General features: G+C 39.8%; 1 protein-coding gene across 4 annotated transcripts in view; it reads right to left on the reverse strand.

Annotated features, from left to right (window-relative positions):
- Window positions 1-94: 94 nt before the first annotated feature.
- mapk8b (mitogen-activated protein kinase 8b) overlaps window positions 95-22,713 on the reverse strand; it is a 37,127-nt gene continuing 14,508 nt past the window's right edge. For 3 of the 4 annotated variants that reach the window (XM_034708078.1, XM_034708080.1, XM_034708081.1), the window contains 10 exons: window positions 21,465-21,594; window positions 20,707-20,765; window positions 17,979-18,117; window positions 15,279-15,444; window positions 12,748-12,819; window positions 8,945-9,127; window positions 6,480-6,604; window positions 5,203-5,266; window positions 3,352-3,429; window positions 95-1,029 (listed from right to left, as the gene is read on the reverse strand). In XM_034708078.1, the coding sequence (XP_034563969.1) occupies window positions 1,013-1,029; window positions 3,352-3,429; window positions 5,203-5,266; window positions 6,480-6,604; window positions 8,945-9,127; window positions 12,748-12,819; window positions 15,279-15,444; window positions 17,979-18,117; window positions 20,707-20,765; window positions 21,465-21,594 (1,033 nt within the window). In that variant the 3' untranslated portion in view covers window positions 95-1,012. The remainder of the gene's footprint in view (window positions 1,030-3,351; window positions 3,430-5,202; window positions 5,267-6,479; window positions 6,605-8,944; window positions 9,128-12,747; window positions 12,820-15,278; window positions 15,445-17,978; window positions 18,118-20,706; window positions 20,766-21,464; window positions 21,595-22,713) is intronic. The other variant, XM_034708082.1, reaches the window with a different exon arrangement.

Below are 22,713 nucleotides of genomic sequence, written 5' to 3' on the forward strand. Positions count from 1 at the left end.
GAAGGTCAAATGAATCAGACAGAGAATGGGAGTTCGGTTGAAACACCATCATGTCTGACCAGGAAGTGGAGAATAAGCAACTTATAGAGCTTACTTCAGATTCAAATTTTAAAATACAGGATGTGGTAGTGACTCGAAAGAAAACAATATAACAAGCGACAACCTACCACATGATCTTAGTTCAAATAAAATGGATATGTCATATGCATTTGAAATAATAAGCATATTATGTGGGACAAAAAAAGGGAATTCCTAAGACTGTACGTTGTCAATTCAATTATGTTTCAATGGCTCACTGCAAACTTGTATCGAAGAACTACATCTACCATAAAATCTGTACAAACTGAATCTACATTTATATGGCCAGTTGTAAAAGCAATAGCTTACAAGTGAAATAAATGACTTTCAAAAGAACGTAGATCACATTAAAACATTTTACAGATATCTCTTTAAATTCTCACTGTCGGTTAATACAAACCGCATCAACGTGAAATCATAAAAATTCTCTTATAATCATCATCATCATCATCATCTTAGGTTTCTGAAGAATTAAAAAATGCACAATAAATTACAGCTAGGACTCAAAGGAAGAGAAAGAGCCTTATTTTAAAAAAAGACTAGAACCGTAATAAAAAAAATCTGTCCTTCCAGAAGTATTTCTCAAACAGCTAGCTGGCTAATCGCTACACTAATGGAGACAAGCACAGAGAGGAGATGGGAGGAGGCGAATGCAAGGGAGCGGGGCCAGGAGCCAGTGTCGAGCTTGTGGTCTTGGATTTGACCAAGGGACTCCGCCCGGGACCAGGAGGAGGTGTAGATGATAGTCATCTGCAGCAGCCCAGGGGGGCGACCGGAGCAGCAGCAACAGCAGCAGCAATAGCGTCGGCAGCGGTGGTGCCGGCCGTCTTCAGGCTGCTGTCTGTGTCAGTCAGGGTCAGGTCGGTGGTCATGGAGGAAGAAGAGGAGGAGGACGTGGAGGTGTGGTGCTGGTGGTGCTGCTCAGGGCTGCTGCTCACTGTTGCACCTGTGCTATAAGAAACAGGGAAAAGCCTGTGGTCAGCCGGTGAACGTAAGCATGTAGCATGTCGTGAAAGATGAGAGAATATGAGGATTAGCTTGTTTGTTTATATTTGTTTATATTTTTTAAAATATGGATAGGCTTCTGGCATGATTTCATTCTTTTTTTCATGGCGGTATCATGTATCTAAACATTTGAGACAAACACAGGCTGCTTCTGCTTTGACAAGAGGGACGAGCGCTCAGTGAAGAAACCCTTCCCTTAATGCCCTCTACTGTTCCGTAACCTGCCAGATGGCTCCTCATGTCTCTCACAGCCCGAGACAGATCAGACAGATGGGCAGCTGGAGCCAGTACATCACTGGGGTTATCAAGTGTGAACCTCCCTTCACTGACGTTTTGTGAAGTTAGGCCCAGAACACATCGGAGAAGCTTAAAACTTATATCTGGTGTCCCAGAATAAACCCTCCTTAATGCCAGCTCCCACCGTCCATCATATCTGCTAACAGAACACCCCAATTTACTAACCGGACCCATACAGTATTGCCATGTTCAACAGACCCAGACTCCAAGGTAGTGACATAACTAAATCTACCTGCCCTACCACATTGCCCTTACTGAACCCAACCAGCCAAAACCCAGCAAAAATAATCTGTATTAAGATGTTGGAAGGAGGACAGGGCGAGGACAATAAGCCTGTTTGGGTGAGAACTCATCCTTGCAGGGTTAGACTGTATGCTCTTCCTACCCTTTACTCCCTCATTTTCTTCAGGAATGAGAGGAGAGAGCAATACATTAAACAAGAGTATAGACATTTTCTCTTATTTTTGTTTTGACCCCAACTAACCGTTTTTCTCTTCATCCAGATCCACAGACTGGTTTTAACTGCTTCGTCTGACATTTCCTTTACTGTCTTTCAAAATCTTTGACATGCACTCCCAGTAGTGAGAGTAAACCCTCTACATCCTACTTCTACTGGACAAACCCTAACCTTCCAACCTCGCTGCTCTGTTTCTGCTGCCAAGTACAAGCTCTTTCCTTTTATATGCCTCCTCCACTGGGTCCTCCAGGGCACTGTCAGTTCTATTTTATAAACTTTCCAATGACTGAGCGACCAGAGCACGATGTCAGGCCTCATGTTAGTGCAAACTATCTCCTGTAGCACTACAACTTTTCCTCCCACGTCTACCTGCACCTCTCAATCGTTAGCACTGGCCTGACTAAATTCTTTGCATTTTTCTCCTTTACAGCCAAACTAAAGGGCTGCATATTTTCCCAGAGTACACCCTGAATTCACCTGTTGAGAAGAGGTCTAAAAGTGCATGTCTCTGCACAAAATAGGCATGATGGTTAATGGCTGTCCCTCCAGCTAAGCTTCCATACATCCATACATCCATACATCCATACATACATACATTAGCATTTACATGTACTAAAAAAATGCCCCTGCTTTGAACATGACATAATGGTTTAGAGCTTTTCTACACTGTTTTTGCATGTCAGAAGGAATTTGTCACTGTTGTCAAAGGGATATTTCAGTCTTTTGAAGTTTGGTTCTATAAGTTACATTTCGCTAAATGTAATTGTACTAGCCACAATGCATGCCGGTCAGCTTGGCCCCTTTAATGAGATACAGCACGCAAGCTAGGCTACAGTTTTCTGCAGACGGGGCCTGCTCTCCCACGCACATTAGCTTATTTTGAGAGACTCCAATCCAGGTGTATGCTCTACTGAGAAATGTTTCAGCCCTTTACTTTGCCACCAGGAAACCGATTCGTTTTTTGCACTATTTGCAGGCGCAACACAGACGTGCTCTTTGCATGCAGTGCACTGATCAGCTGTTCAGAGAGTACAGTCTAGACTTGCTGCCATGGTAAGTGTCATTAGACAAGTTTTTGTTGTGATTTTGTCCCATATAAATAAACCTTGATCATTGAGAACAGTCAGACTCAGACACAGTTAGAACATTGAATAGATGAGAGAAAGTTAACTGCACAATATACTGGTATAAATCTTGTGTATAAAGGTAAAAAAAAGGGCCAGCACTTGAGCCATATAAAATGCTAAGTAAGTGCATTATAGCACGTCTTCAACAGCCACTACAATGTCCTGGCAAAAAAAAAAATCTCCATTCTGCTTAATTATCCTGTGTCACTTGCAGATTTGTGTTAAACCTCAGAAGGGTCTGACTCAACATGTCATAAGAACCTTACTTGATGCTTTAGTTTGCTGATTCAGTCAACTACTGTGTGGTTACATGAAGGGACTTGATGAGCTCAAGAATGGTTAACACCGGGCAGAAATGTATTCACACACACATGAAACTCCACTAACCTATGGACGCTGGTTGTCCCCTGATGACGCCGTTCTTTGTCCTCTCTTCCCAGTCCAACACTTCTTTGTATATCAACTCTGCAAAAACAGATGACAAAGGTTTCAGTCAGTCAGAAAGTGAAAAAGAAGAAAAAAACAATTCATTGGTGACACTTTCAAGAGAACTGCCAATTACTATTTTATTATTTGATCTTTTATTTGAGTGGTTTCCTTCACCTCCATCTAAAAAAGAATGGCAGATTTAAGATGTCAAACTATTCCCAAGAAAAGACAGATGTGATGAGTCCTCCCACGGTTCTCTGTGTGGAAATACCAACACGTCACACTACAGTTGTGAGTTTTCTGCTGTCATTATCACTCTGTCAGTACTGAAGAGGAGGGTGTTAAAATGAAGACGAGACATCTTTTTTTTCTCTGGTATTTCTAAGAGTTCAGTGACAGGTCCACTGTCATCTTAACTTCCTGACATGTTACTTTTAGGTACCACTTTACAAACACAAACATCAGTTTGATGTTTTTTTGGTTTGATGATGATAACCCTTAATTAAATGTGTTTTATAGACCTCTATGTGTGTTATGTGTTTTAATGTTTTACATTATGCTTTCATGTATTCACATTGTTTTTTAAGAACAACCCAATTCCACAGAAGTTGGGATGCTGTGTTAAAACAGATGAAAACAGATTTTGATGGTTTGAAAATCGTTAAAATCATATGTTTAATTGAAAATAGAGAAAGAGACAACATGTTAAATGTTCAAACTGAAAATGTGTATTGTTTTGTGAAAAATATATGCTCATTTTAAATTTGATGGAAGCAACACATGTCAAACACATGAGAACAGGAAGAAAGAAACATTGAAAAAGATTTGGGATGCCAAAACAAAAAAACACCTGGAGAAACATTCTTCAACTAATGAGGTTAATGTGCAACAGGTTAGTCACATGACTGGGTAAAAAAAGATTACGAAAGAAATGCTGAGTCCATCAGAAGTAAAGATGGGAAGAGGTTCATCTCTCTGTGAGCGACTACATGAGTTAACATTTGAACAATTTCAGAATAATGTTCCTCTATATAAAATTACCCCCAAAAAAGTAGAGATTTCACCATCAAAGTTCATGGTGTTATTTACAGATTCAGAGAACCTGGAGAATCTTCTATACAAAAAGGGACAAGGCCGAAAGCCAAAACTGGATGATGATCTTTGGGCCCTCAGGCAGCACTGCGTTAAAAACAGACATGACTGTAGTGGGCCTCACTGCATGGGCCCAAAATTACCTCAAAAGCCACTGTCTGGGGGCACAGTTTGTGACTTCCGTCTAGTGTTAATGAATTACTTTGGAAAAATCTACACATTTAACTTTCTCTTTGGCGAGCTACTGCTCTATCTTCTATTTCCCCCCTCTTTTTAATCTTACTGGGAAACACAATTTGATATTTTTAGCTTCTTTGGAACAAAAAGGGTAATGATATTAACTTTTACAGCTTAAACAATCCCTCATTTTTTTTTAGAATCCCCCCACATAATCATACTGCGGTGAAAATCTGATTTTGTAAGCAGATCACCTGTAAACAAGGTTACGACTTCAAAAAACAACAGGAAACCAGGAGGACAAGACAGCAACATGTGTTCTAGTTGTTTCCTGTTGAAAAGTAGGACTGTGCAGCAGACAGCAGTGCAGTTCTGATTTTGAACTATGCACAGGGAAATGTGGATCAGTTTGAGAAAGATTAAACGTCCCACAGGCTGCAAAGCACCGACACAGACCAACTCTTATGCAACACACTGCAAAAAGCTAAGTACTTATGACAGCTTATCAAAGAGAAGAGGGGAACAGAGGCTCTTCCCTACCTTTCCACTCCTCCACTGTGTGCTCTCTCTCATCCAGCTGCTTGTCTGTGATCGCAGGTGGTGGCTGAAAGAAAATGGAAGGAACCTGTCATTTTATATATTTCACTCTGCTAACTCTAAACACGCATCTTCCACTCAACTTGTCATTGCCAGAGTTCTTTGTTCTGTAATAGTTTCCATATCAAGTGTCAAAATGTTGTAAATCTGGTAAAAGTTCCCCCGCCTTTTGTTTGCTTTTACTTGCATCCCTAACGCTGACCTAAAGGTTTATGGTCTAAAGACTGCTGATGGACCCACGTTGGGTTTCCCTGTTAAGTAACATGGCGGTCTAACCACTAGAGCGTAAAACCGTCACATAAATGCTTCAGAGTCTTTCATTTATTATGACAGGTCATTTTCTAGGTTTTCCATTACTGTAGGTTAAATGCATGTTTGCATTCCAACTAACAGTACAGAGAATGAAAAATGTGCAGCACTTGAACTGTTGGGGGGAATCCAGACTGACAACCTACAGACTCAGCTTACTGCTGGTTAAATAGAGTGCTGCATTTAATGTCTTTCAATAAAATCATTTCATTCTGGTTTACCTTTTCAGGAAAATATCAAAAACGTCTAAAGGTAAATTTGTAGCTGGAATAAACAACCAAAAACACAGCTCAAGATGAAGTTATCAATCTTCCTCAGAGTCAAATGGGGATGAGACACATTGATGTCGTGTCAGAGCAACCTCTGTATGCAAATCTGCTCTTTCAAGGGTGAATTGCGAGTTCCGCAGAGCCGTTTAAAGCCAGAGAGAAGAAGGGAGGAATGAAAGTAACAATTCACCTCATCTCTGCCTGATCACTGGCCAAATCAATTTGCACTGGCTGAGTCATTGTGTTCCCAAGGAGAGTGCGATGGAACGTCACCAAACACTGTCAGACAACTCATCCTGCATGCAGAGCATCACCGTTCTCAGAGAGGAGAGGCAAAGGAAGATATTTTCTAATTCAATTTTATCTGAAGTGAAATAAGATTCCTGCCAAACTCACAACAGTTTGGGTTGATTCTCTTCAGAGATTCGTTGTTGTCTTTTTTCTGTGCACCAATTCCTGTGCACCAATTAGCAATCATCCGTTTGATTTAAAATCTTCTGACAGTTTTTTGGTTGTTTGCCCATTTTGTTAGGCCACTGTCTATCAAATGTGATCACATGACAACCACAACCTAGTGCTGCTCAGGCAGATTAGCTCACTTTGAGTGTTAAAGTCTTAACTAGTATTAATTAGAGCACTTACTGCCTCCACTTCAGTCGGGTCATACCACACGTTGATGTAAGGATGCTGGAGAGCCTCGTCCACAGAGATCCGCTTTGAAGCGTCTATTACCAGCATCTTTGATAGAAGGTCTCGAGCTTGGCTCGCTGGAAAGAAAAAGTGACAGGCATCGGTTAAAGATGAAGTTACAATACTTAAATTAGCAATTCTGAAATAAGCTCCATTTTAAAGTGTCTCGCTTATGCAATGAAACCCTGCTCATACCTGGATGTTAAGGCAAGACAGAATGCAATGACATGATGTCAAAAAATCCTTTCAAGTGAAAATGTGTGTTTTAATCTCTGTTTCTTTACTGTGATTGTGTTTTAAGTCTCAGTGTAGAGAAGTATTTTATGTGTTAAACGTTTAACAGCTGTTTAAACATCCATTTAATAAGGCGTTAGACTAGTTTCCGTTTGATGGGAAGAACTATCCTGGAAGTCAATTATTATCTATTTTGTTTTAATTCACCGTTTGTCACCAAAATTAATTGTGTGTTTCATTGATGTCATAATGTATTCTGCATTTTGCTGTAGTCTTATTCACAATAGAAAAGTAAATTGTTACCTAATACTATACAGCACTACTAGTGGTCCAAACTGCCTTTAAACAGAAATGGTAAACAAAAGTTGGGGTCAATTCATTCCAGTTCATGCCTCAAGGCACAGAGATGAAACTTTCATTTTGTGCCAAATACAAAGATCCCATGTGAATAAAGTGGTACACTTAATCTCATTGTTAATCCACCACATACAACAGTCTTATTTTAAAGACAAAATAATGTCCTGCTTTTTTTTACGAACGTTGGCAGCAGTCAAGGAATCAGAAATAACTACACCTTCGTTGCTCAAACAGAGGCATCAGCCACCCTTTCAGCCTGTTTCATGACCAGTTAAAAACTCCTAACATTTAGTTCATGCAAAGTATTTAAAAATTAAACTCTTTTTATTGTGTTTGACTGATAACAGTAGGAAACCTATTATTTTTGACAGCACAAGACTTCTCTTAAAACAGAGGAAAACTGTTAGAACACCAGCATGCGCTATTAAATCAGAAGCTGGTTACAAAAATTATTCCCTTTTATTATCTAGACATGGTTTCAATTTAGCAGAATCAACTATCTGCCTTAACTTGAACCATAAGTTAGTGTCGACTCAAAGAACCAGTCACATAAACTCATTCTAAAATCTCAAAAAGACCATAAAGAGTGACTGCACAAAACAGCAGCCCAAAAATCTGCAACAGAGGGGTAAAAATATGAGAATCATTTTCACATCTAATCCTAAAAGACCTCAGAAGAAAGATTTTACAGATTATGAAGTGCATCATTTTTATGTTTCAACATTTTGGTTGCCCCATGCACAGAAAGGTATTAATTGTGTTCCTGCCACACCACCGTGGAGAACTCTGATTAGCCTTTTATTGCATTCAAAAGATCATAACAAGTAACTTGTCTTTTGTGTGCTCTTAAGGGAAAAATAATTTGCAGTGTATTTAAGGTGCGGTGTGAACATTTGAGATTTTATTTCTAAGCCATGTCGTCATTTTTTAATCTATTTTTTTGTTGTTGAGGGCATTCACTTTGATGTTCATATGATCTGTCTGAAAGCATCACCAATGTGTCCTATCAAAGCTTACAGAGCCAAACGTGAACATCCAATACATGCAGCTCAACAGGAGTACTTCAGGGAAACACACTGCTGTCACACACTCCTGCCTCTGCAAACTAATGAGGACAGGAAAAGATGGGCTCCTTTTATTACTTGCCACATCTTACAACAGCACCGCAGCACTAGCTGTGAGCGCTCCTGTCATCTCCTCTCCATTTACACATGAACACGCTTGAGGTAAATTCCTCCTCACAGTAAACAACTTGGTCCTGAACTGTCAGCTCCCTTAATAAGTCCTTAATCTCAGGCAGCCACTGAAAAGTGATTTGTCACTCGGGCTTTGCTTTAGGCAGAGGTTTGGAAGGCTGCAAACACGCAGAGAAACACATGGACTGATGCTATTCTGGGACAAAGTTCTTCTTTCTGGTTTGCAAGTGCCGGGAGGAATACTCACTGCGCCAACTTGGATCCATCATTATAATCCTTCAATTACAGGAGGAGATATTTGAAAAGTCACACATGATAAATTCTACATAAGAAAAAGAAAAATGGCTTTCATTTAAATTCCAAGCAGTGAGGCCGCAGCGTATTGTGGCAGAAGAGTCATGGCTCGGGAAACAGAAATTGCTCCATTATTCCTCCAACTTCTATCATGTGATAAAACAGCAATTTAAATTTTACAATTGGTCTCCCTTCCCTTTCATAACGTTTCACTCTTAACAGATGGTTTCAGCACAAAAAAGTTTACACTCTTAGTAGGCAACCTCTCACTTCAAAAGCCCTCAGGAGAACATTTTCAACACATCAAAAGGTATTTCAGGAAGCAAGAACATTTACCTTTGAGTTTGTTGTGTTCAGAGTCAGCAGGAAACAGGACATCGGGGAAGAGCTTCTCAAAGCTGTACCCAGCATACCGTGGCCTGTTCTCCACATAGGTCCTCACCGACTGGTTGAGCTTCATCAGGAACTCCTGAGACGGTGTCCCCAGCTGCTCGATCACCTTATTCCACTGGTCAATATCTTAAGGTTGCAGAGTTAAGAAAGCACTGGACTGGGTTCAGGTCAAAAGGAGCGGCCTTTTCAGGGTTGGAGCGGGTCATTTTAACTGACATTTTGAACTTATGACTCATAAAAAGGGAGCTACCTGGGTTTGCTTTACCTTGGTCTCTATTGTTCTGGTTTAGCTCCTTAACACTGATGTGACTACAATTTTACTAAAAGAGAAAGTATAAATGCTGTCTTCAAACATCTGTAAGTCTGTGAACGTGTCCTTTAAGGTATGGTTCACCTCCAGAGGTCCAGATTCAGGTAGAGTGTGCGACTTCTTTTTGAGGACAAATGCACATACAAAACATAACAGATGCAACATGAATGAAACTACTAAGAGAAACACACACAGGGGATGCCATTTCTACTCTTTCATCCTTTACACTGATGTAAGCACAAGTAGGAGAGGCCCAGTCTAGTCCCAAATCTCTGTTTCACTGTCCAAAAGCTGTTTTTAAAATCAGGTCTGTTTTTTCTCATTAATAAAATATGAGGCTAAATGCTTGAGTCATGCTAGAAGGTGTAACAACACGTTCATCTGTCATATCAAAATGTGGACAGGACATTTTCCAATATGGCGACCATGCAGCTAAGAGTTGTAAAGGTCTACCTAACATGTCATCAATTCAGGCTCTAGTAGAACGGTTTGATTTGAACAATTTGACTCTTGGTGTTAAATTTGAAAATTTTCATCTGAAGTTATGGAACAGTTTGGTTTGAAATAAACATTAATCCATAAATACGAGCTTTGTATGAGAGCCATTAAGCTAATTCCACTATAATAGTGATGAGTGACAGGTTTTCCACGAGGTTCGTTTTTGTTTGCAAAAATCTCTATCAGCTGATGAGGCATTACGGGGTCCCTGTTTGGCTTAGGAGGCAATGTGCACGCAGCAAGTACCAAGGCTACAGTCCTGGCCACAGTCGTCACAAGGCCTTTTAATGCTTGTTTTCCCCAGCTCTCAACTCCACACAAATCCTATCTCTCTTTAGCTGTCCTATCTAATAAATGCAAAAATGCTCGAAAAATGACTTTAAAAAAATTCATAACGCATTATGAAACGGTTATGAAATAGTCTGAATGCAATCTCAACTAGCGCTTGTGTAATCTTATGGCAGACATACATTTTTAAACCTGATATTAAAAAAAATTACATCAGTTTTAATTCTAAAAATGAACCTTTAAGATCTTTGTGAAATACACTGTTTAGCTTAGTAGATCTTACATACAGTAAATCCTCAAATAAAGACCAGTATTAAATTTGTGGCCAGGCCCCTTATTACAGCCAGGATCACGCTCTCAACGAGTGAATAATGGTTGGCTTCCACTTGTTGGCCAGCGCTGTGCCCCCTCATTCTGACAGCATACTATCTACACTACCAGTCAAAAGTTTTGACACACCTTCTCATTCAATGGTTTTTAGTTATTTTCAACATTTTGGATTAATACTGAATACAACAAACTATGAAAGAACATATATGGAATTATTTTATTAAAAAAAAAGTGTTAAACAAACCAGAATATGTTTTATATTTTAGATTCTGTAAAGTAGCCCCCTTTTTCCCCTCATGACAGCTTTGCCCACGCTTGGTATTCTCTCAGTCTGCTTCATGAAGTGGTCTCCTGGAATGGTTTCTAATTAACATGAGCCTTGACAAGGGTTAATATGTAGAATGACTTGCCTTCTTAATGTGTTTGAGACCATCAGTTGTGTTGTTCAGAGGTAGGGTTAGTACACAATGGATAGCTCTATTTGACTACTGTTGTAATCCATATTATGGCAAAACCAGATTATTTCATAGTTTTGATGTCTTCAGTATTAATCTACAGTGTTGAAAATAATTAAAATAAATAAAACCCATTGAATGAGAAGGTGTGTCCAAACTTTTGACTGGTAGTGTATATGTATGATGAGCTAGAGAGGTCCTCACTACTTTATTGTAAAGTTGATTGATGACAGATGTGATGCAAATTTCACAGTTCTTAACCGGCTTACTTTCTGAAACGAGCTTGCAGAGAGCAGCTTGTTCAAACAAAAAACACTTTGTTGTATACGATGGAGCAGCCTGTATGTGTGGGGGGTTGAGCAACGGACAGTAGTGTGAAACTGATATTAAGGGACTTTATGTACAGATGGTAAAAATTGTCTTCTAACTGCATGGGGCTGTTAGTGTCAGTGTTTGTGAATTAGGTGTTTTTCTGCAATATGGCTAATTTTTCTATAAAAGCAGATATTTTGTGCCAATTTAATGTATAATGGCTCAATTAATTGTATTTGAACAACACTGTCGTGACAAGATGCTATTTGCTTGGCAGTGCAGTTTGTGAAGCACTTAGTCCTTTGTGCATGCCTTGCGAATATCTTTTTGGCTTGTTTGCACAAGTTTAGTGAGTGTAAAAACTACAGTCTTTTGTGAGTCATTTTTTAACAAAAGTGTGAAACATTATGGTTCTCAGATGGAGAGCATCTGATATAAAGGCCTGCCTTAAATACAAGCCTGCTTCACTTAAAGGCCTGGTACCTTCTGCAGTGAATGCTTATAAAGGCCTGGTTTATGTTTGAGGATTAATGGTAAGTACTCCCCACAGTAATTGATTTCCCAGTGAATTCTTCCAATTCAAATTAATGACCATTCAAAATGCAGTATTGAAAAAATGTAAATGCCTGCCACTATTAACAACATGGTAACTCCCAATAGAAATATTGAATATTATCTTTAGAATTAAGTTACTTTATTAGACCATTCATTAATTTGACCATTTAGCATGTTTGGTAGCCATATTTAGGGTTAAAGTCCTGCCTCTGTTTCAAGCCTCTTTTTCATTACCTTCAGATAAAGTACTTTTCCAGAGAGTTATTTTTAATATGCTAATTAAAACTTTATCATGACAAAAAAATATATACTGTAATAATTAGTATTTAAGTTTAAAGATATGTCTAAGCCTTCCTTCTTCACAAGACACTCAAAACTGCAGGCCCCACATCAGCCATGGTGAAGTTTTTCTGATCAAGCTAATGCTGTCATTACCGTAACTAACTAAAGAATGGATAATGTGTATCCATTAGTATCTGTGCAGTGTACTCTATGACACTGTTACTGGGGACAGGGGGAAAGGGAGTTTCAGAAAACATGCAAACCAACTACATCTGCAGAATAAACCTCATACACAATGATAAAGATGTACTCACATTGTGTTCATTCATTGATGACAAGGGTTATAATTCAGAATGGACCATTTTCATGACAAACATCTGAATGTGTCATAGCAGCAAACAAGGGTATAGTTATAAACCCTGGTAGTTCACTAGAACAGGTTACAGGGCAACCATAAGTAAGGTGCTAATATTAACTTTTTAAGTTGCACCTTTTCCTTACCTGCCATGATAATGATGTTTGTCATGAAAATATTTATTCCTCTCTGACTGAAATGAATGTCAATGCTAAAACACAGACTTCATCACTCATTGAACAGGAACAGCAGACTGGCAGCTTTTCCCACTGTGTTCAAAGATATGAACAAGATGTCAGACAAAGGATGAGACAAGACAACATTTTTGGGGAGTCTGGATGGAGGTTCAACTTAAGGATACGATCAGTGCCTGGAAACAACACACTACCCCGGACCATTTCAGCCATGATGCAGCCAACAGACCAGACATCAACTGAAAAATGAAATGACAACCACCAAATTAGCATGCAGGACTGAAAAACAAACAGACAAAAAAAAACTTTAAAATAAAAAGGGAAAATTAAAAAACAGAAATGTGATGTGGTGCCAGGTGATATGTGACACAAGACAAAAATGGATTGCATGCATTTGAGTGTGCACTCTGAACCCCAGGTCAGTGTCCCACAGAGCTATGGATCATTCTTTTTGGTTATAATAAAAACTGTACCCTCTGCAAGTTTCAACAAAAGCTGCAGCATGACTAATCAAAGGATGTGCGTTTGAGATCGGCTCTGCTTCAGGTACACTGAGAAGTGAATCATAAGCTTTTAGAAGCGAGACACTGACTTTCAAGGTCCTCTGAATATGTTTTTGCAGAAATATATCTACGCACCCTCAGTATCCTCACTGCCTTTCATAATGTACTGGAATGTTCTAATCCATCAGCTCAGGAATTACCAGCTTTTAGATGTTTTTTTTTCACATTCACATGTAACAATGTTTATTCAAAACCCCAAATGGAGAACTTTTGTACTCAGTATGAAGCAAAACAAACAACTCTGCTTTTTGTGTGGCTGCTGCGCTTGCTTATACAAAGACATAAGGGGAACAGTTGAGGATAGATGAGGGTATGTTTTTACAGTTTTGTTCCTGGCTATGGAGGAGCAAACTATAAAATTCTATTTCAGGTTTTTCAAGTGACTGTCACGATGCTTGAAAGATCAGTGCTGCTGCTTAGGAGAGCAAGCAGCGAGTCATGTGGGTCTGTGTTTCTGTAGGAAGAGCAGGTGGGTGGCTGCAAGTCAAGGTGTCAGGCAAATCTGAGAAATAGAATTTCTATAGTTGCCCGTGGGAAATGATATCCATGCGATCCATTACATGAGGAATATAACCTGAAGAGTCGAAATATGTTGGTGCGCTTTGTTTTTGTTTAGCATGAAGTGCCAGACACTGCTGCAAGCAGCTTAAGGATACAATCCCTTCCTGGAAAAAGGATTTTGTGGCGAACCATTTCTGCCATTATGCAGCCCACAGCCCAAATATCCACTACATGTGCGCAGCATTAAAGGAGGGAGAAGAGAATAAGCAAACAAAATGCAACAAGTCAGCAGGAAAAATTAGTGTCAATGTTTTGGGTCAAGAAGACTCCGGATGAAGAGGATTAGTATTACGATTCTGCTGAGTTCTGCCTTAATGTGAGCATTATTGCCATGTATCCATCTCATTAAGCCTGTTCAAACAGGAACATTTCTTTAAGAGTAAAAAAAGAAGAAAAAGATACAAGTAAAACTAAAAAGATTATCTGACTATGATGAATCTATCCCTACAAACATCTGAGAAATATGTTGTTCACTTGTCTTAATAATTCAGAGGGGAACACGATACTGCTCTGTATGCAAAACATCAAACTGAACCAGGAGACAGAAAACTTAGCTTAGCTTAAAAAACTGAAACATGGCTCGGTTACAAGCAGGATTATCTTGGTGTTGAAAAATGTCACCAATGTTAAAATGCAAAAAAAGATGCAGTTTCTTCAGGCTTTCTCTAACAGCTTAGAAATCCCTATTACAGCCCTTACAAAAATGATCATTTATACAGAGAAAATTAAACATCTTTACAGCCTGGTAAAAAAAGTGGCCTAAATAGTGACGTATTTTATGCCTCTTTGAAGGTTTCACGCTAAATCAGAAACCGCAAAAAAACGACAACAAAAAAGAGATCACCATCTTTGGGCGTCTTTATAAACTAATGGATGATGTCACTGAGACAACATGCATGTTTTATAGTCTATGCTCAGTCTAAAGCTAGGCAGGTTTGTTAACCAGCACTGTTTAGTTTCACACATTTTATTTCCTGGATTCCTCCAGTTTCCTCCTCCTACTACCACTGAATATGTTAAGCTAAGCTGTCTCCTGCATGTAACTTTATATCTAGAACACAGGTTTGAGACTGGAGTCAATCTTCCCATCTTAAACAAAGCAAATAAGTATATTTCCCCCCAAAATGTTAACCTTTCCTTCAAGAACTCTCGTCTAAACTGAGATGCGTTTGGAGCAGGAGCACCGAGAGAAACTGCTGAAGCATGCAGGAGTGCCTGTATTCATTCTGGCCTTTTTTTAGCCAGGCTGTTAGGAGCTCAGGACAGGCAACCTCTTAATAAAACATCAAAGGCATGCTAAAGCACTACTGGGATCTAGAGACCCAAGACAGGAAGTTTCCCACAAAGCACCAATGCCCAACATGCCAACTTCCCCCCTGAGTGTGACCTTTACAGGAACAAGGAGTGAGTGTGTGTGTGTGGTAGTGTGTGAGGTAGTGCGAGTGTGTGCGTCTGTGACTGGGAGGTGCTGAAGAAACATCCCAGGGGAGTAGGGCCATGCAGCAGGCCAGGCAGCAGCTTAGGAGCTCCTCATTGGTCAGTCACTGCTCAAGAAGCTGCTCTCTTCCACTCACCGTTGGCCTGGTAGCCCATGCCCAGGATGACCTCTGGGGCCCGGTAGTAGCGGGTGACCACGTATGGCGTCATGAGGAGGCCAGTGGCAGCTGTTCTGGCCAGGCCAAAGTCCAGGATCTTCAGTGTGCAGTCAGACTTCACCACGATGTTGCTGGGCTTCAGATCCTGTAGAGAGACGGTGACAGTTAAAAGCAATGATCGCCCCCTCAATGATCATAATGTATAACTAGACAGGCAGATTACAAACAGCAGGCATACAAATATAGTTTGGAAGTATTGTATTAAAAAAAACTGAAGTAGAAGATGATACAAGCTCTGAAAAAACCTGCATCATGATAAAAATTACCAACGTGATGCATGATTAATCATAGTTTAGACACAAGAAAAGCAGCTAGCCCACAGTGAAAACTCTGCTTAGAGGTATGCTCCTTTAAGTAAGTGGAAAGTCAACTTCATAGCAGCTTCTGTGGAGTGAGTAGTCTCCAAAATCAGCCCTTGTTTCCATGATTCCATCAATACAACGATGTTAGCAAACCAGTGCCCTCTTTGCAACGCTCGAGTACTCTGTAATAATTCCATGCAGGTACTCAAATGTGGAAAAATACCACACGTGCCCATTTAACAATCTAACACTCTCATGATGATAATCATAATCATCACTTCATGACAATGAAATCATCAAACGGTAGGGCAGAGGATCAGCTGACTGTGCTTGACTGCCAGGAGAGGTAGGAGAGAATATATTGTCCAGGGAGTGGTTGGCAACCCTGAGCACCTTGAGAACCAGAGAGCTCTCATTATAGAGACGAAACCCACAAGAACAAGAGAGCTGAATCTTTGGTGATGATCCATGACTCATGTTGCATCTGTTCACCTTCTGAGAGCTTTGCGTGCCGCGCAGTGCTGATGCGAGCCGGGCTGGTTCGCTCCGCCTGTGGCTCAATTAGTTCTGGCTGGCAGAGCAAGAGGAGCTCTGCTAATCTACTGCTGCGTCTTCCTCTGAGGGTGATTGACAGTGTGTGTGTGTGTGTGTGTGTGTGTGTGTGTGTGTGTGTGTGTGTGTGTGTGTGTGTGTGTGTGTGTGTGTTTGAAGTGTGTTATTGACTCTCTGTGTGTGCACACAAGAGGGATCATTTGTCTACTCCTGCAGGTGCTTCAGGGTGTGTGGGTGTGTCATCTTACGTCTGTTGGTTAAACCTAACCGAGCACCTGAGTGTTTCTGTGTTGTGTGAGTGCTTCACCTCCGCGTATACATCCTCCCAGCAGCAACCTAGCAACCTGTGCACATCTGACCATATAATCTGGTGATATACATTAGTTCATTATAAATATATAAATATATAACTGAACTACACTCCTCCAGCTCTAAGACGTGGGCAATGACTTGGGAAGTAACGTTCAAAAGTTCTGCTTCAATGTTTTAAAAATCGTACGCAGTGCACTAAGTATCAGGACATGGACTGAGTGGATACAAGGAGGCTGCATCAAAGATTTTTGTTGGTCACATTAGGAATTCTTACCTATAATTTTTTTCTGCTGGAAAAGTTAGATTGCCAGAACCATGAATTATTTCATAACAGCCGACTTTCATGATTGGGTCTTGAAAAACATTACTAAACAAAGGTGTTACACCTTTAAAGATATAGCATTCCCATTAAAAACGTAAGGTACAGTAGATCGATGAATGAATAGGTGAATTGACATCGAGTCTGTGCACCTGATACTCAGTGTTTTGCACCTGCGCTGTGTTTGCATGATGAAAATGGGGCCCTTGATCTCATTTGCTGAATCCAGAACAAAAACTGAGGAGTAAAAGAGGACAAGTAGTGTTTTTAGGAGGTGTTGGGCCCTGACTATTTCTTGGCGAACACACAAGAAAACACAGTGATTTTCTTCACTTACTCTCAACAAAAAGGGCTCTAAACTTAGACTGTTAAACTCTTCACTGGAGACAATAAATGTAATCAGTGTGTTTCTGCTTAGTTGGCTAATTCTGGCCTTTCAATGTCATTTGGGATTTGTTCTTCTTCTTTCTTCGGCTAAAGGCAGCCAAGAGATTTTATTGAATCTTATCAGCATATGAATGTTGGCAGCTTGGACTATTTTTGATTCATCTTCTGTTCCGGTGCTGAGTGATCTGTTTTGGGGGTCATTAAGTGTCAGTCAAGTACAGCTGTACATTACTTTATGCTTATATTCGTGTTGTTAAAGCCAACATATTAAGGTTATTGGAGCAGGGGTTGTATATAGCTCGAACAGGAAAAAACGTACTGATATTCAAATCAGTATTCGAGCTGTGTTTACTCTACCATTCATTAGGAGTTCCTACTGAGTGTGTTCCTACTGAGGGCGGGGCTTATTCACACATGAAGCAAATACTTAATTTCATTTTGGTATGTGACTGCTGGTGTGAATCTATAAAATGTAAGGCTTGCCCATCTGCACGCTCATCTCTTGCCCAAACTAGGCAGATTGTTGAACTTGAAGAAACAATATGTCTCACACTGTGGTCAAGTGCAGCCACACAAACCACTTGGTATGTACATGCACAATAAATATGAGTAGTAAAAGTTTGAATATAATTCAAAATCACACATAAAAAGGAAGGAAATTGGAATGAGGTTATGGTGTTTGACAGCCTGTTTGACTATGTATGCAGAGGAACTGATTTCTGTGTATGTACGGAAAGTCTATCTCACCCTGTGTATTATTCCGGCAGCGTGCAGGTGTTTAATTCCACACAACATCTGGTAGAGCAGGTAGGACAGCCTCTCGTGGTCCAGCTCCATCTGAATCACCTGGCAGAGGTTAGCATCCATCAACTCCATCACTAGATACCTGCAGGGAAACCATAGAGAGGCAAATAATCACACGGAGACATCACATGTATCACGTTTAAACTGTGCATATGACAGAGTAATCTCAACACTTAGTGAGTATGTTTTTTTTAACATCTCACAGATTTATTGTCTCTGAAAAGCTTTCCGATTAAATCCCACTTAACTGTGGATTGGTTTAAGTATCTTGCATCAATCTTGTGAACAACTAAAAAATAATTAAACTGCAATTCCGTCTCTCGTGTCCCGACGCCACAGTACTTTGTTTTGCGTGGCATTTAGAAAGTGACAGTAAGTGTTCCTCTTTTTGAAACAGTGATGATGTTATGCTTTCTGGCAGCTGTTATATCATCAGTCTTGACAATCCTCCCACACAGAGGAGGACCTTTTGACATGCTTTCATACAAAAAGCAACATCTTGGTAAAAGTGAGTGCAGTTCCACACTGCAAATAAAAAGTAGAACTTGTGCTTGGATTACTGTAGCTTTATAACAATATGCATGGCAGTAAAAATGGACAAAGGGCCTGTTAAATGCAGTTTTTGTGCTAAAAATCCTCTCTTTGGTAAGGGGTACAATGCTCTGTCATATACTCTGCACTACAAGTATACATTTAGATACTCAAACACCCAGGAGAATGGAGTGTTCTTCCTTCATCCTCTTACTGTGTGTTTGCTCGGCAGCCCTCTGGCTACGATTTGTCCAGTTTCCTTTTTAACTCCAATCAAGCAGACACAGCACACACACACACATATATATACACACACATACACACACAGAAAGCTTCTAGAGGATGGCATTAATCATGTTTGTTCCCGTCATACTTGGAGAAACCATCACTCCCCCCACGTCTCAGTTTAATTCTCCCCTCTCCACAATTCCACAGCCAGTTTTCACTCACTTGGACGTCTTGTCTACTTGGAAACCCATCAAGCACGCTGCCGAATAAACCCCAATACTGATCCCTTTAAAGGCACTGTCCACACAAGTGTGCATTTTGCAAAGAGAGAAGACTTTAGACAGACTACAGAGGCTGCCCTCCAGAGCCACCAATATTTATTTGACTGTTTAGCGGTTGAGAGATTGCGGATGTTGTCAGCAGACTTTATTTTATTTGACCCTCAATATCTAATACGGTCAAATTCAATCCACTGTGGCTTTAGGCTGCGTTCATGGTTATTTTAAGGTGAAAGGTTTCCACTGATTGAACGTAGTTGTAGTGGAAAGTGTCTTAAGGATGAAACATGTCGACCTGCAGTGATTATGTAAGAGGTTATATGGTTAGCAGATGGTTAGTGGAAGTAGAATCCCGACAGGGTGAGACAAGTTTTGAATGGCTCTATTTCCCATTACTACCTGCTAACCATACATCATCCCGCTTATTACACAGCTACTAACTTCAAATACAAACACGTTGGCAAAAAAAATTTGATTGAAAGATTATTTTATTGATTTTAAAGGATTTAAGCAAACAATGATTTAAGTTTATTTACCAGTAACCTAAAGTTTCATTAACCTGCTCTGCTGCCATTGCTAATTTTTCTGGACTGGAGCCAATATAAAAATGTCCGTGGCCTGCTAGCCAAAAATAGCATTTTAGCAACATTGTTTACCAATATGATGCTGGCAGAAACTAACAGTTTTACCTCACCTTACGGCCTATGGTGTCAACAAGCAGAGGCAAAATCAGTTTGCCTCTAGCGTTGATCATGTTAGTGAAAGTTAATAACCGTTGTCAAGGGGTTGTCGATCAGAATCAAGTATCTTACACATCCGTAAGATCAGTAAGAAAGCACTGGAGTAAAGGTACTTAACTTTTAGGGATGGGCAACGATTTTCAAATATTTGAATATTCGTTCACTTTGTAAAAATCGAAGAGTTACTTTGAATATTTTCTCATTTTAAAAGTTCCATTTTTCATTGTTTCTACCGATGCCTGGTTGTAATACGGTATTCCCGCCAGACGGTGGCTATAGAGAGTCTTGAAGCTGTTTACTAACCGCATTAAACAACAGAAGAAGAAGAAGAAGAATGCAAACTGCATTAAATAGCAAAAGAAGAAGAGAACATTAGCGACTGTCGCTGTGATTTTCTCCATTTCTGAATCTCACACTACTACACACGTATTTCCAGAGACTGAGCATGGCTGTAAAATGTAAACACACGCCACGCTGTGTCCTAGAAACACTGACGTAAAGATCGAGACAGACGCTGTCAATGCCCGCTACGAGCAGAACCTCGTCCTGCTGCTGGTTAACGCGACTGCCACACAAACAGGCTGTTAATGGGACAGGTGTGTGTATGTGTGTGTGTGTGTGTGGGGGGGATTATTCGAATAATCACTGAATAGATGCCAATGATTATAGAATAGTATTTTGGCTTGAAATGCCCATCCCTACTAACTTTTATTCTTTACTAAATGTATTATTGTTCTTGTTGTAGGGCAGAATAATACACTGAGCAGAGATCCAGCTACAGGGCACCAAGCCTCTAAAGACAGAAACACTCGTCTAAGCCCCCCACATGTGACATCCTGTATTGATTTTACAAACAGGTAGCGAGCAGATGTGACACGCTTCATTGATACTTACACATCTTGGAACTCTTCCAGTGTCTTCTGTGGTGTGAATACATTTAAAAGGCCGATTATCTGCCAAAAGAAAAAGCACAGTTATTACCCCGTGTGTCCGGAGGGAAGATGAGGATTTGTGATGGATGACATCATCACCAGCAGCCCCTCTGCATCCTTGAACCAGCAGGGACCGCAGCAGCAGCAGCCGGGGCATCAATAATTAATCACATCGGGAAATTCTCACGTCTAAACACTACATAAAAACATGTAGCAGCAGCAGAGGGGGGATGATGAAGTAATGCACATGGTTCCTATTACAGATCACCTGTCACTTCATCTGTGCAGGCTCCTTACTGGACCACTAAAACTCTGCAGAAGAGAGACGCAAGCTGGAATTGAGTTCTTTAAAAATGTCACAGGTTGTTCTTTGCTCTTCTTGTTTTGATTAACAAATCAAATCACCAAGCATTATCATTTAATCACGCAATGCAGACTGAAGAAGCGAGAGTACGATGGCCTGGTTGATTACTGATTGAAAATTTCCATTTTCCACCCGAGTATCTTCTTTTCATTCTATTAAGTATTCATTTCTGCCACATGCTTTTGTTAATCACATTTTTCTTCCCTGATTTCAAAGAAAGACACTTGTACATTTAAACCAAGATGTAAGCCTGTAACTAAAGGACACACACCTCTACATCAGGGGACAATGACGTGTCTCAGCTCTAAAATCATGCAAAAATGAACAGAGAAGGTCAGTTAAGGCAAACTGCTTACGTTCTTGTGGTTGACACATTTCATGAGCACCAGTTCTCTGTAGGCCCTCTTCGCATGAGTTTGATTCTGAAACGGCCGGCTCAGCTTCTTGATGGCAACATTCCTCTCCAGGTTGTGGTCATATGCTGAACTGTGGTGAAAAATGGAAGAAATACTTAAATCAGTGAAATCAAATGATATGTCAAGAGAAAAAAAATAAAATGGCCTCTCTTAGGGGTGAACTGTTAAAAATCCTAACTTACTACTTGCTTTTAGAACATCAAACGTGTTTCACCTTGATTTTTCTATTAGCTGTTTTTATTTACTCCCACAAACTAACAATCAAGTGGAAGGGCCTGTGTGTCCTTTCAAAATAAAAGCATGATTTTATCAAAACTGAAGTTCAGTAACCTTGGCATAAAGCGGTGGAGGATGATCAACCCAGTATCATGAATAATAACACTTTGTGAGTTGAGTGTGTTGTTACATTAAACGTTTCTCTTAAATGTTTTTTCTATAAACCATTTTGTTTTACTATTTTGTTTCTTTTCAAAGTTTCCTAGCATCTGTCTTTTATTTTGTTACATGTCTGTGCACGTTTGATTGTTCCTGTCTTGCTCTATTGATATGACTGAAAAAATACATTTTTTTCTTTTTCTAAAGAGGTTAGGAAAAAAATGCTTTTTTTTTTGTAATTCCATTTGGAGTAGCCAAAGTTAAAACTGTCAAATCTGAAACACAGGAGCTTTAAAAATGTGAGGACAGTACAGGAAATCCAACCAATATCTCTTAAAATCAGTCTTTTAAATCAACTCAACTCTTAAAATATAAATATGTAAACATGAAAAAATGTATTTTCATAACACGTTAGAAGATTTGAACGCACCTTTTCTTGAAATAAATCAGGGTGATTCAGGGTTTAAGTTTCGATTTATCATGATTTCAGTCCATATTTCTTAACACCCTTTATTTCCCCTGAGCCGCTCGTGTCTATCATAACCTGCAGTTAACTTTAACACATTTAACATTGACAAACAGGCTGTGTGCAAGATATGGTAACTAGTAAATGGACCATACTTATAAACACTTTTGTAGTATTCTGACCGCTCAAAGCACTTAACACTTCATGTCATATTCACCCATGAACACCTTATTCATACACTGATAGCAGAGGATGATATGTAAATATCAGTACTAACTAGGGCTGTCCGACAAAAAAGGCGGGGCAAGTTACATTCTGTTGTTTCTACCTGATAAATACAAGAGCAGA

Source organism: Notolabrus celidotus, chromosome 18 (assembly GCF_009762535.1).
Source record: "Notolabrus celidotus isolate fNotCel1 chromosome 18, fNotCel1.pri, whole genome shotgun sequence".
Lineage (NCBI taxonomy): Eukaryota > Metazoa > Chordata > Actinopteri > Labriformes > Labridae > Notolabrus > Notolabrus celidotus.